Here is a 16,567-nt window from a genome sequence, read left to right on the forward strand (position 1 = left end):
GTAGTGTGCAGATAAATTCTCCTTTTTTTTGCTGATGTTTGGAGTTAACATGCTCACAGAAGGTGAATCCCTGTTGGAGGCAGTGCTATTTTCTGGGAAAAGAGGCATGGGGAGTCACAATGAGCACCTTCCTCTCAGAATGGCAATGGCGGTCACCTGAGAGGTGCCAGAACTAAACAAATGGCTTCCAGTCTTGTTGGGTTCAGAAACGCACTCAAAACCATGGCTTCATATCCTGGCTTATATGGAAGCCGCTAACCATAGTTTCCTGGTTCTCACCTGATGGGACGTTATGGTTAATACTCATCCAAAGGGAGGAGCAGAAGGGTTGCATTCAGGTGTGCAAAGCCCATGTATATTGTGATTTGATGGTGCAAACTGGGCTTTCATGTCCAGAACCCTTCCAACAATCCTATAAGGTGAGCCCATCTAATTCTCAGCGCTATCTACACTGACTCGCAACAACTCTCAAAGTTGCCAGCCCTACCTAGAAATGTCAAGGATTGAACCAAGAACCTTCTGAATGCTAAGCAGTTCTCCCAATCAGCTAAGGTCTTTTTCCAAATTTGTGGGTGTGGGGTAAAGGTAAAGGGACCCGTGACCATTAAGTCCGGTCGTGACCGACTCTGGGGTTGTGGCGCTCATCTCGCTTTATTGGCTGAGGGAGCCGGCGTACAGCTTCCAGGTCATGTGGCCAGCATGACTAAGCAGCTTCTGGGGAACCAGAGCAGCGCACGGAAACGCCGTTTACCTTCCCGCCGGAGAGGTACCTATTTATCTACTTGTGCTTTGAGGTGCTTTCGAACTGCTATGTTGGCAGGAGCAGGGACCGAGCAACGGGAGCTCACCCCATCGTGGGGATTCGAACCGCCGACCTTCTGATCGGCAAGTCCTAGGTTCTGTGGTTTAACCCACAGCGCCACCCGCATCCCTTGGGTGTGGGGTATGGTTTAGCCTAATGTTTGATCCAACCTAAGATTTGAACTGGTGACTTCATGGCTCATGTTCTAAACCATTACAGTAGTCCAGCTGTGCCTTCTTTTTTCAGGGTGTCTTAATACCAGGGTTGGGGACGTTCTCCTTCTTGAGACAGAAGCTTGAAGTCGGTAATAACAAATACATCCTCATACAGCGGCCTGTGTTCCTTCTGTCTGAGAAACTTGCGCAGATCCATGGGCTGAAGTTTAACAAAATACACACTCCCGGTAAGAAATGGGGTTGTGGTGTGTGCTTTCCTCCATGCCCGTGTGTGCAGGCTACATTTTGCGGTGTGCAACCAAGCTATGCAACCAACGTAACACATGATATTACGGAGCGAACATGCAGCAGCGCTGAGGGTGGCAGCAGAGGTATGGAAAGAATGGGAAGCAGAAACTAGTTTTTGCCCTAGGAACACAGGACAGCTTTATTTCATAGTTCATGGCCTGAGCCAGGGAAAAGCTGGTTGTGGTGAGCACCTATTGGCTAGCACTAGTGCCATCACCAACACAGGTGAGCACAGTACAATTGTTGTTGTTGTTGTTGTTTAGTCGTTTAGTCGTGTCCGACTCTTCGTGACCCCATGGACCAGAGCACGCCAGGCACTTCTGTCTTCCACTGCCTCCCGCAGTTTGGTCAGACTCATGTTTGTAGCTTCAAAGACACTATCCAACCATCTCGTCCTCTGTCGTCCCCTTCTCCTTGTGCCCTCCATCTTTCCCAACATCAGGGTCTTTTCCAGGGAGTCTTCTCTTCTCATGAGGTGGCCAAAGTATTGGAGCCTCAGCTTCACGATCTGTCCTTCCAGTGAGCACTCAGGGCTGATTTCCTTAAGAATGGATAGGTTTGATCTTCTTGCAGTCCATGGGACTCTCAAGAGTCTCCTCCAGCACCATAATTCAAAAGCATCAATTCTTCGACGATCAGCCTTCTTGATGGTCCAGCTCTCACTTCCATACATCACTACTGGGAAAACCATAGCTTTTACTATACGGACCTTTGTTGGCAAGGTGATGTCTCTACTTTTTAAGATGCTGTCTAGGTTGATCATTGCTTTCCTCCCAAGAAGCAGGCGTCTCTTAATTTCGTGGCTGCTGTCACCATCTGCAGTGATCATGGAGCCCAAGAAAGTAAAATCTCTCACTGCCTCCATTTCTTCTCCTTCTATTTGCCAGGAGGTGATGGGACCAGTGGCCATGATCTTCGTTTTTTTGATGTTGAGCTTCAGACCATATTTTGCGCTCTCCTCTTTTACCCTCACTAAAAGGTTCTTTAATTCCTCCTCACTTTCTGCCATCAAGGTTGTGTCATCTGCATATCTGAGGTTGTTGATATTTCTTCCAGCAATCTTAATTCCGGCTAGGGATTCATCCAGCCCAGCCTTTCGCATGATGAATTCTGCATATAAGTTAAATAACCAGGGAGACAATATACAGCCTTGTCGTACTCCTTTCCCAATTTTGAACCAATCAGTTGTTCCATATCCAGTTCTAACTGTAGCTTCTTGTCCCACATAGAGATTTCTCAGGAGACAGATGAGGTGATCAGGCACTCCCATTTCTTTAAGAACTTGCCATAGTTTGCTGTGGTCAACACAGTCAAAGGCTTTTGCATAGTCAATGAAGCAGAAGTAGATGTCTTTCTGGAACTCTCTGACTTTCTCCATAATCCAGCGCATGTTTGCAATTTGGTCTCTGGTTCCTCTGCCTCTTCTAAATCCAGCTTGCACTTCTGGGAGTTCTCGGTCCACATACTGCTTGAGCCTTCCTTGTAGAATTTTAAGCATAACCTTGCTAGCGTGTGAAATGAGTGCAATTGTGCGGTAGTTGGAGCATTCTTTAGCACTGCCCTTCTTTGGGATTGGGATGTAGACTGATCTTCTCCAATCCTCTGGCCACTGCTGAGTTTTCCACACTTGCTGGCATATTGAGTGTAGCACCTTAACAGCATCATCTTTTAAAATTTTAAATAGTTCAGCTGGAATACCATCACTTCCACTGGCCTTGTTATTTGCAGTGCTTTCTAAGGCCCATTTGACTTCACTCTCCAGGATGTCTGGCTCAAGGTCAGCAGCCCCACTACCTGGGGTGTACGAGGCATCCATTTCTTTCTGATATAATTCCTCTGTGTATTCTTGCCACCTCTTCTTGATGTCTTCTGCTTCTGTTAGGTCCTTACCACTTTTGTCCTTTATTATGGCAATCTTTGAATGAAATGTTCCTTTCATATCTCCAATTTTCTTGAACAGATCTCTGGTTCTTCCCATTCTGTTGTTTTCCTCTATTTCTTTGCATTGCTCGTTTAAGAAGGCCTTCTTATCTCTCCTTGCTATTTTTTGGAAATCTGCATTCAATTTCCTGTATCTTTCTCTATCTCCGTCGCATTTTGCTTGCCTTCTCTCCCCCGCTATTTGTAAGGCCTCATTGGACAGCCACTTTGCTTTCTTGCATTTCCTTTTCATTGGGATGGTTTTCGTTGCTGCCTCCTGTATAATGTTGCGAGCCTCCATCCATAGTTCTTCAGGCACTCTGTCTAGCAAATCTAAATCCTTAAACCTGTTCCTCACTTCCACTGTGTATTCATAAGGGATTTGATTTAGATTGTATCTTACCGGCCCAGTGGTTTTTCCTACTTTCTTCAGTTTAAGCTTGAATTTTGCTATAAGAAGCTGATGATCCGAGCCACAGTCAGCTCCAGGTCTTGTTTTTGCTGACTGTATTGAGCTTCTCCATCTTTGGCTGCAGAGAATATAATCAATCTGATTTCGATGCTGCCCATCTGGTGATGTCCACGTGTAGAGTCGTCTCTTGTGTTGTTGGAAAAGCGTGTTTGTGATGACCAGCTTGTTCTCTTGACAGAACTCTATTAGCCTTTGCCCTGCTTCATTTTGCTCTCCAAGGCCAAACTTGCCCGTTGTTCCTTTTATCTCTTGATTCCCTACTTTAGCATTCCAATCCCCTATAATGAGAAGAACATTCTTCTTTGGTGTCGCTTCTATAAGGTGTTGTAAGTCTTCATAGAATTGGTCAATTTCAGTTTCTTCAGCACCAGTAGTTGGTGCATAAACTTGGATTACTGTTATGTTAAAAGGTCTGCCTTGGATTCGTATCGAGATCATTCTATCATTTTTGAGATTGCATCCCAGTACTGCTTTCGCCACTCTTTTGTTGACTATGAGGGCCACTCCATTTCTTTTCCGGGTTTCTTGCCCACAGTAGTAGATATGATGGTCATCCGAACTGAATTCACCCATTCCTGTCCATTTTAGTTCACTGATGCCCAGGATGTCAATATTTATTCTTGCCATCTCATTTTTGACCACATCCAACTTACCCAGGTTCATGGTTCTTACATTCCAGGTTCCTATGCAATATTTTTCTTTACAGCATTGGACTTTCCTTTCGCTTCCAGGCATATCCGCAACTGAACGTCCTTTCGGCTTTAGCCCAGCCGCTTCATCAGCTCTGGATCTACTTGTACTTGTCCTCCGCTCTTCCCCAGTAGCATGTTGGACGCCTTCCGACCTGAGGGGCTCATCTTCCAGCGTCATAACTTTTATATGCCTGTTGTCTTTGTCCATGGAGTTTTCTTGGCAGGGATACTGGAGTGGCTTGCCGGTTCCTCCTCCAGGTGGATCACGTTTGGTCAAAACTCTCCACTATGACCTGTTCATCTTGGGTGCCCTGCTCGGCATAGTTCATAGCTTCTCTGAGTTCTTCAAGCCCCTTCGCCACGGCAAGGCAGTGATCCATGAAGGGGACAGTACAATTAGATTTTTGATATGGGGAGAGTAGAGTGAAGGGTCAGCGTACGCCAGTGGTGATTGACGCCAGGGGCAAAAGGGGAGACGGTAAGAGGTATTACTCTTACCTTTGTACAGTAGGCTGCAAAAATATTGGGCTTCATGTTTCAGGTAAGGAAGATGCACCGCCATTGCGGTTCAGGGACACATTCCAGCAAGGGAAAAGTACTTCAGGAAGGTGCGGGGCAAGGCCAGTGAGAGGTGTAGCCTGTGAAGTGGGCATGGCCTATGAATCAAAAGGGCCAGGTGGAGAGGCCTGGGGGCCACATCTCTCTTCTCCACCAACGGTCCAAGATGAGGGTGAAAAAAAGTTCTCTACTGGGAGAAATGTGTGAACAAGCTACTAGTGTTCTAACATTTTACTCATAAGATGCATTGCAGAGTTGGGGATTCAAATGTGGCCCTTCAGGCCTTTCTGTTTGGCCCTCAGAACTATCCCCAGGCCCCACACTCTCCTCACTGGCCGTTGTTTCACACTTTGAGTGTTTTTTTCTTGGGTACAGTGCCTCTCACTTGTCTGAACAGAGGATAGAGAGGTATATATATAAAAAACTAGCCTCTTGTACAAAGGTAAAATTTACATTTGTTCCTCCGCCTACTTTTGCCTCTTGCCCCGCCCACCACTGGCAAATGCCCCTTGGGATGGACATAGTCTTGCTTCCTGTTCAGATGATTTCCCTCTTCACCTATTCTTTTCCTGCTGCCCTCCCCTAGGTGATATCCCAATTGTTCCACTAAATTTCATAGTGTTATCCCTGGAGGGGCCTTTCAACAGGGAGACCGTGGAAGGATGTGTCCGAGAGACGCTGCTGTCTTTCTCCCGGTCCATCGCCACCAAGCAGACGGTCGAGTTCACCTTCAAAGGGATCGGTGTGTTGGTGATCCGGGACAACAGGGTGAAAATGAAGTTTTACAAAGACTTCCTTCGCGCCATGGATGGGAGTGGGAATCTCCTGAAGGCGCTTACAAACGTACGTTGGTCATCATTTCCTTCTGGGCCTGGACGTTGTTCCGGTCTGATATTTCACCTGTCGTAATAATAAATAATTATTGCATTTGAGGCAGTTTCATTGTTTAGAGTGTGGTGCTGATAGTGCAAGAGGGACGCGGGTGGTGCTGTGGTCTAAACCACTGAGCCTCTTGGGCTTGCTGATCGGAAGGTCGGCGGTTCGAAACCCCACAACGGAGTGAGCTCCCATTGCTCTGCCCCAGCTCCTGCCAACCTAGCAGTTTGAAAGCACACCAGTGCAAACAGATAAATAGGTACTGTTGCGGCAGGAAAGTAAACGACATTTCCATGCACTCTTATTTCTGTCACGGTGTTCCGTTGTGCCAGAAGTGGTTTAGTCATGCCAGCCACATGACCCAGAAAGCTGTCTGTGAACAAACACCAGCTCCCTCAGCCCAAAAGTGAGATGAGCACTGCAACCCCATAGTCACCTTTGACTGGACTTAACCGTCCAGGGGTCCTTTACCTGCTGATAAGCCAAGGTTGCAGGTTCAATCCCTGTATGGGACAGCTGCATATTCCTGGACTAGATGATACAGAGGGTCCCTTCCAACTCTGTTTCTATGACTCTTCTACGATTCGTATTGTTGATACAACACTAAGTACATTAGTTGGATGTATGTATAAGGTATTTGTCCACAGACAGCTTTCCAGGTCATGTGGCCAGCATGACTTAAACTGCTTCAGGCGCAACGGGACACTGTGACGGAAACCAGAGCGTGCGGAAATGCCGTTTACCTTCCCGCCGGAACGGTACCTATTTATCTACTCGCACTGGTGTGCTTTCAAACTGCTAGGTTGGCAGGAGCTGGAACAGAGCAACGGGAGCTCACCCCATTGCAGGGATTCGAACCACCGACCTTCTGATTGGCAAGCCCAAGAGGCTCAGTGGTTTAGACCACGGCGCCACCCGCTCCTCCTAAGAACATAAAGAGAGCCTGCTGGCTCAGGCCAATGGCCCATCCAGCATCCAGTTCTCACAGTAGCCAACTGGATGCCACTGGGTAATCTGCAAGCAGGATTCGACCACCAGAGCCCTCTTCTCTCCTGTGGTTTCCAGCAGCTGTGCTGCCTCCAACTGTGGAAGCACAGCCATCAGGGCTAGGAGCCATAGATAACCCTCCCTCCATGAATTTGTCTAATCCTCCTTGAAAGCTGTCCAATTTGGTGGCCTTCACCACCTTCTGTGGGATCAGGTTCCATAGTTTAAAGATGTGCTGCTCATGGTTCCTTCAAGACTGGATGAGTGCAATGTGCTCTACATGGGGCTTCCCTTCCATTTGATCCAGAAGCTACAGACAGGGCAGGATGCTGCAGCATAATTGCTAATAGAAACGAGGCCTTGCAGCCTAGGACACCTGTGCTCAGAGGTCTACCCTGGTTGCCAATTTGCCACCAAGCCAAATTCAAGGTGCTGCTTTTAGTATACAAAGCCCTTAACAACTTGGGACCAGTTTCCTTGCAAGATCATCTTGCCCCAAATGTGCTCACCTGAGTGCTTTGATCTGCGGAACTGGCCCTGCTACAGGGACCACACAATACCTGTTCCACATTTGAAAGAAATCAATCTTTTAGTGTAGACCTAGACTTCAGAACTCCCTGCCTATTTTCCAGCTCCCGCTAAAAACATTTTTGTTTAGACAAGGCTACCCAGATGAGCCGAATGTTGATGTGCGTTCTAACCTGTTTTTAGTTTTGCCAATTTAATTTTCGAAAAGGTTTTAAATAGTTGTATTCTGCTCTTTTACCGACAATCGTATTGTTTTATTCTCTTTGTAATCTGCTTTGAGTTAACTTGTTTTTCTTTTACATTCAAGCAGTGTATATATATAAAAAGTGAACCACCACCCCTTTTTTCGTTATAGAGGCCAGGCACAGGGGACTCTGTGTTGTCAGCCAAAGAAACCACTCTTCCACATTCATGCACCGGTAACGTGGTTTTGTTTCCAAGGTGGGTAGGCTCACCTGATCTGCACATAGATTTCACCTGATTCTCTCCTAAGGTGACTGTGAAACAGTTTTGATCTTTTTGAGATGGGATAGAAATTGCAAGTAGTTCAAAACACAGTTGCTGCCAGACTACTAGATGGTCCGGATTCTGGGGAAGAGTGTCTGCAAGCCCCGATGGCTATGTTCTGGCTCTGCCATCAGAAACGTTATACCTCTGAATACCAGTTTTCTGAGAATTGCAGTTGAATAACTGTTGGGTGGATAATGATTTCAAGCCCCTCCGACGTCTCGGGCTGTATCTTTTTACTTTTCAATTAGAGTAGATTTGACGAATGCCGAACAGATGCAGACATAGAATAGGAACTAAAACAAAAGAAACCACAGGTACGTGAATGCAAGGGAGGTAGCGACTAGAACTATTTATAACATAGGATGAATGGTTAAAACAGGACAATCTGTGCAGCCACAAAACTGCTAGCACATTTGCGAAGCTAAGCAGGGTCTGGTATGGTTTCAAATTGGATGGGGGACTTGAGATTCCTGCATTGAAGGGGGTTGGACTAGATGACCGCTGGGGGTCCCTTTCCACTCTACAATTCCATTATTCCGATCTGCGTCTTCCTTCTGTGTTACTAAGTTTCTCTCCCTGTCCACTACCCTAACCCTCTTACTTAGTTCCACATACATTGCTAAACTATTGGACCATCTCTAGCTCAATATTGTCCACTCTGGCTGGCAGCAGCTCTCCAGAGTCTCAGGTGAGGGCCCAGACCTGTTGCTTGAGATCCTTTTAACTATGTCCCCTTCAGCCTTAGCTCATCTTTTTGTATCAGGGATTCTTCCAGGTTTGAGGTGGCCCTTGGCAAAGGGCCCTCTGGTGGGTTCCACCACCTCAAATCTCACCCAGAGGTGGCGGACTCTCCTTTCTTGAAGGCCTTTAAGCAGATCACCTGATGGGGAGTCTTTCGTTGCTGTTCCTGCTTTGCAGGGGTTTGGACCAGAAGGTCTCTTGGGCTCCTTCCAGCTCTACAAGTCCATGATAAATTCCCCACAATTCGACTTCCCCTTTTGGGTGTGGGGAAGAGGGCACCCAAAGCCATTTGTTTTGACTGCTTTCCCCCCGTCTGCACCCTCACAGCCACCGTAGGGTTGAGATGAGAACCATCCCCGAAGAAGGTGAGAAGACCAGGATGGAAAAGGAGCAGGCAGAGAAAGAAAACAGCAAAAAAGGTGGGACAAGAGCTTTTTGCTTTCGTAAGCCATTTTATTTTCATTTATTTCCTGATGTAAGGAAATATTTCCTGATATAAAGACTGATATGTCTTTACAGCGGCTGTCCTCCTGCACCATACCAGGACGTGTCCAAAATTGTCCTGGAAACAGGCTGCATAGCATATCTCAGACATGACCTCAAGCAGAGATGGAAAAAGCTCTGGAAATTTTGACATCTTGCGGGGCTGCGGGGAGACGATGCCATTCTCCTCTATTTATTTATTTGTTCAGGAATATTTACACCCCGCCTACTAACCAAAGTTTCTGAGGCACCTTGTAAAAATAATTTATAGCAGTAGTCAATACAGATGGGCAAAGATGTGTCTATGTCCCACCCCCTCCCCTTCTTGCCAGATGCTCCAACAAATGTTGTTCTGCAACCGAATCTCCTCCCTTGTTGACAGAGAAAATATTTCCCCCTAAGGTTTTATCCCCTTCTTCAAATTTTATTTACCAGTAAGCAAGATAAACCGAAGAGCTTACAGAACTTGGCTGGTTTTTAAAAGGGACATTTGCGGGGGAAAGTAAAACTGCACACTATGCTTGTCATTTGTGTGTGCGTGTTTGCATTTTTCATCCATGGTTGAGTAGGTGATTGCGATAGAATGGTGCAGTCCCTTAATCTCTCTCCCCCCCCCCACAAAAAATGTGCACTTTTCACAGTTAATTTTTTTAAAAATAAAATATTTATTAAGCGTTTTTCAAAGAAAGACATAAATTTGCAAAATAGAAAAAATAAAAACAAAGAATTACAATGTTAAAGAAAAAACATAGAGAATATAAAAGAGCTGAAAAAAATACAAATAGAAAATACATACAAAATACAAAAAAGACAAAATAGCTGAAAAGAAAAAAGAATTTAAAAAGCAAATCCGGTTTTCAATATTTATAGACTCATTTGCTTATTTTCTTGACTTCCTCACACCTCCCCTTTTTGTATTCCCATTTATATAATCGATTCAGCAAATCCTTACCTTCTTTCATTTATCTTAACTTTGATCTTAACCTATTATAACAATATATTTTCATCCATTATCAATCTGTATTTACATATTCTTATTACTCTTATTGCCAATACCACTTATTTTCAATCCAACATCATTTTAACATTCATTAATTTTACAGTATTTCTGCAGGTAGTCTTTAAATTTCTTCCAGTCTTCTTCCACCGACTCTTCTCCCAGGTCTCGGATTCTGCCAGTCATTTCTGCCAATTCCATGTAGTCTATCACCTTGGTCTGCCACTCTTCCAGTGTGGGTAATTCTTGTGTCTTCCAATACTTTGCAATCAGTATCCTTGCTGCTGTTGTCGCATACATAAAAAAGTTTCTATCCTTCTTTAACACCAATTGGCCGACTATGCCCAAGAGAAAGGCCTCTGGTTTCTTCAGAAAGGTATATTTAAATACCTTTTTCATTTCATTATAGATCATCTCCCAGAAAGCCTTGATCTTTGGGCACGTCCACCAAAGGTGAAAGAATGTACCTTCAGTTTCCTTACACTTCCAACATTTGTTATCGGGCAAGTGATAGATTTTTGCAAGCTTGACTGGTGTCATGTACCACCTGTATATCATTTTCATAATATTCTCTCTTAAGGCATTGCATGCCGTAAATTTCATACCGGTGGTCCACAACTGTTCCCAGTCAGCAAACATAATGTTATGTCCAACATCTTGTGCCCATTTAATCATAGCAGATTTAACCGTTTCATCCTGAGTGTTCCATTTTAACAGCAAGTTATACATTCTTGATAGTATCTTAGTTTTGGGTTCTAACAATTCTATTTCCAACTTTGATTTTTCCACCTGGAAGCCAATTTTTTTGTCCAAATTATATACCTCTCTTATTTGATAGTAGTGAAGCCAGTCTCACACTTTATCTTTTAATTTCTCAAAACTCTGCAATTTCAGTTTGTCTCCTTCTTGCTCCAAAATTTCCCAATATTTTGGCCACTTGGCCTCCATATTGGACTTTTTCTGAGCCTTAGCCTCCATTGGTGACAACCACCTTGGGGTTTCATTTTCAAATAAGTCTTTGTATCTTATCCAGACATTAAACAATGCTTTCCTGACAATATGGTTTTTAAATGCCTTATGTGCTTTAACCTTGTCGTACCACAGATATGCATGCCACCCAAACACATTATTAAAACCTTCTAAGTCCAAAATGTCTGTATTCTCAAGAAGCAGCCATTCTTTCAGCCAGCAAAGTGCTGCTGATTCATAATAAAGTTTAATTTCCCCATTGCTCTTTATTTCGGTCCTGGAGGTTTTGTTAAACATGATTAGAAGGGACCATTTGATCAAAGGCATAAAGGTCGGAGCTAAACAATATAAATTGAAAGCTTTTGCAGATGACTTAGTATTGACTTTTGAGGAGCCAGAATCTAGTACTAAAAGAGTGTTAGAACTGATTCAAAAATTTGGTCATGTGGCAGGATTTAAGTTAAATAAATTAAAAACTAAAGTTATTGAGAAAAATTTAACACCGATTGAGAAAGAGAAGTTTCAGAAAGAGACAGGTTTAACAGTGGTTAAGAAAGTGAAATACCTGGGAATTAACATGACAGCTAAAAATGGGAATTTATTTAAAGACAACTATGAAAAATGTTGGTCAGAAGTGAAAAAGGATTTAGAAATATGGTCAAATTTGAAGCTTTCCTTGTTGGGACGAATTCCTGCGATAAAGATGAATGTATTGCCAAGAATGTTGTTTTTGTTTCAATCATTACAAATTTTGGATAAAATGGACTGTTTCAAGAAGTGGCAGAAAGATATCTCTAGATTTGTCTGGCAGGGCAAGAAGCCCAGAATAAAATTTAAAATATTAACTGATGCAAAGGAAAGAGGTGGATTCGCCCCACTTTTCACAGTTAATTTTTCACGAGCTGCTTCCGTTCACTCTGTGGAATTCTTACGCAACCTTCTGCTTCTCTCCTTCCTGTAGAAAATCTCTCGCCCAAGCGCCTTCTGTCTCGCCAGCTGATTTCTCCAGCCAAAGTCTCAGGGATCTGTTTGACCGAAGAGTATGAGAAGAACTTGAAGCCCAAGCTGCCTCCGCAAAGGTAAGATCTTGATTCTGAAGGCAGCCGGGAGGTTTCTCACTCTCTGGTCCTGTGAAGATTTTAAAAAGCTGCCTAGGATGGACTCAGACCACTTGTCAATCTAGCCCAGTGGCTTGCTCTGATTGGTTGCGTATCTCTAGGGCCCTAGGCTTTAGAGAGCAAGGCTTTGGGGAAAACAACTAGGACATGTTGGCCATATGGGTCCAGGTCATCAGTTCTTGCTCTTCTGCCTCCCCGCCTGTCTTCTTTCTTCTTTGGTGATCACTCGTAGCCGAGTAAGATTGTCTTCCATAAACATGGTTTTAACAATGAGTCTGTAGGTGACTGTGGAGGCCAGTTCTGGATCCACACTTCCTTCCACAGTGGGGACATAGGTTTCCAGGTGGAAGTTGATCATGGTGAGAGTTTACCAAATGGGCCTTCCTCTTAGTGTGTTTCTCCCTTGTGTCCTGAGTTTGAGTATCTTCAAAGCCCATGACACCTTTGGTAACACCAACTGGATCGCTCACAGGCCAGTGTTTCCCAGTTGTCGGTGTTTATACAGTGGTACCTCAGGTTACATACGCTTCAGGTTACATATGCTTCAGGTTACAGACTCCGCTAACCCAGAAATATTACCTCAGGTTAAGAACTTTGCTTCAGGATAAGAACAGAAATCATGCAGTGGCGGCGCAGCGGCAGCAGGAGGCCCCATTAGCTAAAGTGGTGCTTCAGGTTAAGAACAGTTTCAGGTTAAGAAAAGACTTCCAGAACGAATTAAGTTCTTATCCCGAGGTACCACTGTACTACATTTTTTAATATTTGCCTTGAGAGAGTCTTTAAACCTCTTTTGTTGACCACCAGCATTACGCTTTCCATTCTTAAGTTCGGAATAGAGTAGTTGCTTTGGAAGACGATAATCAGGCATTCGCACAACATGACCAGTCCAACAAAGTTGATGTTGAAGAGTCATTGCTTCAACACTGGTGATCTTTGCTTCTTCCAGTACACTGGCATTAGTTCGCCTGTCTTCCCAAGTGTTGTGTAAATTTTTTCGGAAACACCATTGATGGAATCCCTGCCTGTATCACAACTGCCACAGCTGTGTGGCCTCCAGATGTTGAACTACAACTCCATCTCCAAGGACCCATGGCCATCCTGGCTGGCACTGATGGGAGTTGTAGCCAAAAATACCTGGAGAGCAACAGGTGGGGAAAGCCAGCTCTAAGATTTAAACATTCAGGGTGGCCTGTAAATGCTTTCATCCATCTTATTCCCCCGCTGAGACGTGCGGCTGGAATTGTCCAATCTCATTTCCCTGTGCACTCTAAATATGAGAATCTTCAGGGTCTTCAGGTGTTTGTTTGGTTATCTGTCTGAGATAGTGGTCAGTGTGGTCAAATGTTTTGCCCTCGCCCTCTCCCTGCCATGCACAAATATGCATGTTGCAATACTTTTTTAAAGAAGAATGACAATGGAGTCTGTGGGATCTCTAGCAATTTTAATATAGAATTGAGTCAGAACGTTGGGCTCACAGCAATCTGCCTCCAGAACTGGGATTTGGTGGCAAAGTTTGAACTGGAACGGGTTCTTAAACCCTGCAACGCCCAGTGGTTCTCCCCTGCAGATCCGCCCCATTTATATTGCTGGGCCCATTTATGATTCTGCAACTTGGTTGCTTTTTGTTTAAGCTGCCAGGGTTTCATTTGCAGGAGAGAATTGAGAGATGCAGAAAGGGCTAAGCAGCTGCTTCCTGCCCAGTGATTTCAGCCTACAAGTGCTTCTCTTCCCCCCTCATCAGTCTCCAAAATACAGAAATGCAGGGTTGGAGCTCCATTTGCACTCCTGTCTAATTTGGCCCACAGGAATTCAGTCTAGTGCTATTGTTGATTCAGACAAGGAGTTTGCATCTTCACGAAGTCACAAAAACCTTCCTTATTGTGCAAGAAGTTCTGTGGGGTGCAGTAAAGAGTCTGCTTTGGTTTTCTTCCCTTCCCTATATTCTCTGCAGCAGCTATTGTGCAGCTGAACAACAAAGTATAATTCAAGAGACTCAGGATCCTCTTTCTCGATCGGGGGCAAATTCTATCCTTCCTCTTGATGACAAGACACTGTTTGGTTTCGACAAGGTCAAAGTCCTCGGCGCTGAAAGGCTTTTTAAATGTTTTAAGGGCTCGTCTGAGGCGTTGTGTGAGAGGCCAACAGTTGCTCTCCGAAGCCACTGAAAAATGGATTTGCCAGCAATTAAAGATGTAGGAGAACTTTTGTCCTTAACTGGAAGAGATCTTTTGTTCGGGGCTGAGGGAAATTGGAGGAGATAAACCAGAGACCTCTTCCATTATTTGTGGGTTAACATGGAGGCATCTTCTTCGCAAGGGAAGCTGATTATAATGTTGCACACAACAGACGGCACCAAAGATGAGGAGGCCGATAGAATTTCAACTTGCCCTCTTTGCATTCTGTTTATTTAGATAATGGTGTTCAGCACGCCTGCTGCTTTGATCCTACCCTTCTCTTCATGGGAAGGAGATCTCAGGTATAGCCTGCCCTTAAAGGGACTGGGCAGTGCTGACGCTGGTGGTTCTGTTAGGATACTTGCTCCGTGTGTGCAGTCATGGGATTGTTGTCTATCACATGATGGTGTATGTTTTCATTACACAGCGTGGGAAGTGACGGAGTCGCTGTAATGTTCAGGCAGAAGAAAGCTTTTGAAGCTCCCTACACTTGTGTAGGACTCTGACAAAGAAACATGCCTGGCTGGCATGTTCTCTCCCTCCTGGTCGGTCAGGAGCTTCAAAAGTGACTGATACCAAAAGGAATTAGCATGCTTAGGGATCCTGCAGAGTATTTGAAGTTTGCGTAACAGAACTCAGTAGAACAGCATTTTGGCTAATCTACTTATATTTCAATATATTACACTCAGAACATTCTGACTTAGCTCCTTCCTCTTTCTCATCAGACAGCAAAGAGAAAAAGAACAAAAGACAATAGTCCCACTTTCCAGAACACAGTAACACAAACATCCTGTCTCTATCACTTCCCACTCTGTGGAGTCAAAACATACCACATCATGTGATAGACAACAATCCCATGACTGCAATCATGGGGCAGGAATTCTAACAGATCCCTCTAAGGATGGTGAGGGCAGTGGTGTTAGCGCGATGGAAGCCCAAATCCTTACTCAAGGCTCCAGAGTTTGTTAGGGATTGAGCAACCTTCAGGTTAAGCTCGTCCAACTTCCGATCCCACTGTCAAGGCAGAAGTCAGGACAGACACTCTCGCCTTCTCCAGAGACACAGTCCCGTGTTTGGTATGCATAAAACTCCTGCTGGCCATGTTTTTGTGTTCTCCAGGCAAGGACCGACAACAACGCCCGCTCCCGAAGCCCCGAAGACAGAGCAAGAAGCCAGCCCTGCCAAAATTCCTGCCCTCAGACCCCGGACTCCATCCCCCATTTGTCAAGATCATGGTAGGGCAGGCCAGGTATAATACGTAGCTTTTCCTCCTTTTTCGTCTATATATTTGCAGGGCCAAATAGGCATGGCCTTTGGTAGGGGACGGAAGTCAGCAGCTGGCAGCCCGCAACACATATTTGGCCCATTGCTTACACACACACACACACACACACACAGGCATAGGAATTATAGTCCTGCAACATATGGAGGCCCACAGATTAGCCACGCCTGCAGTCTGAGGACCCTGTGGTGCACATTTCTTACATATGCCACTTCTTTTGCCTTTATGGCAATGCTCTAGTCATTGCACCTACTTGAAAAGAGCCTTTTTACACAAGCAAGGGGTCAGATCTGTGTTTGAATGCTGAACAAAACAATAGCTTTTGCCTGTGTAAACGCCACCAAGAATTTCTGAGCTGGAGCAAAATTTGTGCTTGCTCTTCCTAGATAGATTTGGGAGGGCGGGATGTCGGGGATGCAATCTTGTTTTGTCCTAGTTCCTAACATCTCTGGTGGTGCTTTGGTGGGTGCATGAGTGGTGGTGCGCACGCTTGCGTACAAAGCATGCGCAAGGCAAAAGAACCCACCTTGGCGCTTTTGTACCTACTGGGGAAGTGTGGATTTAGCAAAGTTGTGGCTGAGAGGTGTTCCAAAACTACTGCCACAGGGTGCACGTTTTGAATACGATTGTGTGCATCCTTTGGCAACTCAAACACTAATGCATTTCTTGTGGCACTTCCTTTTTGCTGCAAAAATGAGTGGACTGGTCCACTGCAATGCATGGGGTTGTCTTTGAAGACCTCTTGTGGCCCCTAGAAGTCTGCCCAGAAAGAAAATGCAGCTCTCAGGCTGTAAAGTTTCCCCTATAGCTGTTCCAGTGCTAGTAATAGCCCAACAATACTCCTCCACAACCCTTTCTGTTTCTTTATTTGGGTGGTTTACTGTGATGGAAATATAACAACTGAGCATTTGTAGCCCTCTAATGTTACCCTCAAATTTGCCACCAGAGACACCCTGCTCTCCATAGTGGACAGGGTGCAGTCGTGCCAAGTTAA

General features: G+C 44.9%; 1 protein-coding gene across 2 annotated transcripts in view; it reads left to right on the plus strand.

The window, feature by feature from the left end:
- Positions 1-16,567, plus strand: part of CCDC81 (coiled-coil domain containing 81) — a 35,119-nt gene that overhangs the window by 3,858 nt on the left and 14,694 nt on the right. Inside the window, exons 3-8 of one of the 2 annotated variants that reach the window (XM_053385535.1) lie at positions 1,049-1,205; positions 5,495-5,751; positions 7,655-7,740; positions 8,878-8,969; positions 11,961-12,078; positions 15,411-15,540. In XM_053385535.1, the coding sequence (XP_053241510.1) occupies positions 1,049-1,205; positions 5,495-5,751; positions 7,655-7,740; positions 8,878-8,969; positions 11,961-12,078; positions 15,411-15,540 (840 nt within the window). The remainder of the gene's footprint in view (positions 1-1,048; positions 1,206-5,494; positions 5,752-7,654; positions 7,741-8,877; positions 8,970-11,960; positions 12,079-15,410; positions 15,541-16,567) is intronic. The other variant, XM_053385536.1, reaches the window with a different exon arrangement.

Source organism: Podarcis raffonei, chromosome 4 (assembly GCF_027172205.1).
Source record: "Podarcis raffonei isolate rPodRaf1 chromosome 4, rPodRaf1.pri, whole genome shotgun sequence".
In the NCBI taxonomy this organism is placed as follows: Eukaryota; Metazoa; Chordata; class Lepidosauria; order Squamata; family Lacertidae; genus Podarcis; species Podarcis raffonei.